Genomic DNA, 2702 nt, shown 5'->3' with positions numbered 1-2702 from the left:
TGAAACCATCTGACTGTGTGTGTTAATTTGATATGTTAGTACACTGTGAACTTCCCAGCTTTTTATATGTTTTTTAAACTGCTGAAACTATCTGTAGTGTGTGTGAACTGATATGTCAGTACTATGTGAACTTCCCAGCTTTTTCTTCCTTTTTTGTTTTTAAACTGCTGAAACCATTCACTTTTTGTTTTTTTTGTTTTTGCAGATTAATAGGATGGTGGCCTTGTTAAAACAGGTGTATGGTGTTGCAGAATTTAACAAATATAATGGTAATATACAGTGGGATGTTGTTGCTGACAGGTGTTCATATCCAAAGACTCCGGCACAAGGGGCTAATGAGTGTGGCTTCTATGCTCTAAGAATTTGTGCTACATACGGTGGTGATAAGATTGCTGATAATATAAAAAACCAGGATGTAAGTGTAGTCTTTGTGTTTTTATTTGTATAGCTCTTTTGTCTTTTTTTTTACTGTTTTTCTTATGTTTTTTTTTGCATTCCTGATTGTCTACCAGCGGCGTGTTGAGGATTGGAAAGCTGAGTACATGTATCAGCTCCTATTTCATCCCAAGAATGAAATTCTGGCGGAGCAGTGGCCTAGTATGTTGAAAGATCTCATGCTGCTTATTGGTCTAGGTTCGCAGACAACCCAGCAATCATTGGGATCTGCATGATGATGATCTGATTCAATTTTTTCGCAATTAGTAGTTGATAGGATATTCAACATTTTTATTTTGTTGTTTTATTGAACTGAACTCCTCATTATGTGATTGAATTCAGGATACAGATGTAATTAGTGAGGATATGTTCTTTCTTTTTTCAAAACAGCAAGCTGTACAAAATCTGCGCTGTATTTTTTGTTATTAGTGAACTTCTCTGTCATCACAGTGTGAACTTCTTTTTTTTTTTTTGCCAGTTATGTGTGTAAAAGTATTCCCATATCCATTCGTTTTTCTCAATGCAAACTGTACTATTTTTATTCCTGTATATTCAGAAATGATTTTTCATGTAGGAACTTCTGTGAACATAAACTTGCTAATCTTTTTTCATTTATAAGCGAACTTCGTACTCACTCTATGTGAACTTCTTCATAAGCATTCTTATTACATCAACAATCTTTGAAACACAACCATAATTGTTCTCGGGGTGCTGATACAAAACATAAGGTTCAATAAAGTAAACTGGTACATAATTTTATTTTCATAGTAAGTTTTTCAGACTCAGTTGCTAAGACGTGTCACGAAGCAGCCGAGTTCTCTTGTTCCGTCGTAGAAGCAGAACATGCAGATATCTCCATCTTTTATTTCTGCACCCATGACTACATCTGGCCAATTTGTTGTCATCACTGCATTTCCAGTTGCAACTTTGTTTATCCTTACCCGTGTACCAACCCAGGCATTTGTGTTGGAGGTTATTGGAATTGTTGTTGGCTCCGTTAGATAATTCTTTAGGTGTTCTTCAGTGTATTCCTTATCGAAAGTCTGCATGAAAACACATGAAAGTGAATATCATAGCCATGTTCAGTGTATTCTGTAAGTGAACTTCACAGTTTCTTTTATCTGGACTTCAGTAAACATTTAAATATCGGAAGACTGTAATAAAGTTAGAAATACATGTTGGTTCAGCCAAAACATCATATGTAATACAGGTAGTGTACGAAAATAAGTTTTGTAAGTTGGCGTTTTTGGTATTACCATTTTGCCTCTCGTGATGTTGTTCGTTGTCTTCCCCATCTTGCATACATAATATGGGATTGTTGGCTTGTAGTCAAGTACTTGCCTTTTGAGATGATCCAGATTTTCCTTGGTCATTTCAACTTCATTTCCGAAGTGACAGTGCTTGTCAAAGATTTCAAATCCATGAATAGTTGGACCTGCATAAAAAATAAGCACATTTTTAGTTCCATAAAGTATTTTTGAAAGCATTTCTATCTTTTTTACCTCTTTTACAGGTCTCTTCATCGCTTTCGCTGTCGCTGAGGATGACGTACGATGGACCAGCAGCCATTCCTGTCACAAGATTCCAGCATAAAACATTTTTTGTACTAACAGGACCTCTGCACTTTTTTGAACTGAACTTCCACTTCTAGTCTGCATTTTCTGTTGTCTACATTTTAAACTCCAACTTCTTTTATTATATATTTTTTAAGTTTCCCAATCACAGTATACTAATGCCGGCTGGATACATGTTTGTAGATTTTAAAACCCTCCAACTTATTTATTTTTTGTATATTGTTTTCCATTTCTTTTCACAAGTGAGCTTCTCGGGAGTTCTTATCTGAACTCCTCTTCTTGTTCATTAGTGTCTATTCCCCCCCCCACCCTCTGCCTAACATGTTTTTATTTGATTTTTTTGATAGATCTATCGTATGCAAACCATTTTTTAAGTAATCTGTAAGGTATTTATTTTGTTAAGTTGTTAGATCTTGTTTTTTATACTAGTCTAGATTCAAAACCACGGCCATGAAGGATGAAAGAGAGGAAGATCCACGGCGATTCAATGAGTAGATGGGATGGGGATGGGTTAGACGCACCTTCTTTTGTTAGGTAATCCCTTCGCTTTTACGATCTTTGGATTACTTTTCTGTAGATCTTGCTAGACTTCTCTTCTTCTTCTTTTCTCTGTTCTTTGTTCTCCCTTTGCTCTTCCTTCGACTCCTTCTCCGTGGGATGTTTCTTCCGGCGGAACACCAGGCAGTGGTTGAG

General features: G+C 36.2%; 1 protein-coding gene across 1 annotated transcript; it reads right to left on the bottom strand.

Annotated features, from left to right (window-relative positions):
• Positions 1–1151: 1151 nt before the first annotated feature.
• LOC127296101 (uncharacterized) lies at positions 1152–2004 on the bottom strand. Its single transcript, XM_051326132.2, has 3 exons — positions 1938–2004; positions 1692–1870; positions 1152–1478 (listed from the first exon to the last, which is right to left on the bottom strand). Exons 1-3 carry the CDS (start codon positions 2002–2004, stop codon positions 1218–1220), a joined length of 507 nt encoding a protein of 168 aa, XP_051182092.2. The 3' UTR covers positions 1152–1217.
• Positions 2005–2702: the final 698 nt, after the last annotated feature.

This window comes from Lolium perenne, chromosome 4 (genome assembly GCF_019359855.2).
Source record: "Lolium perenne isolate Kyuss_39 chromosome 4, Kyuss_2.0, whole genome shotgun sequence".
Lineage (NCBI taxonomy): Eukaryota > Viridiplantae > Streptophyta > Magnoliopsida > Poales > Poaceae > Lolium > Lolium perenne.
This window is presented reverse-complemented; position numbering and strand designations above follow the sequence as displayed.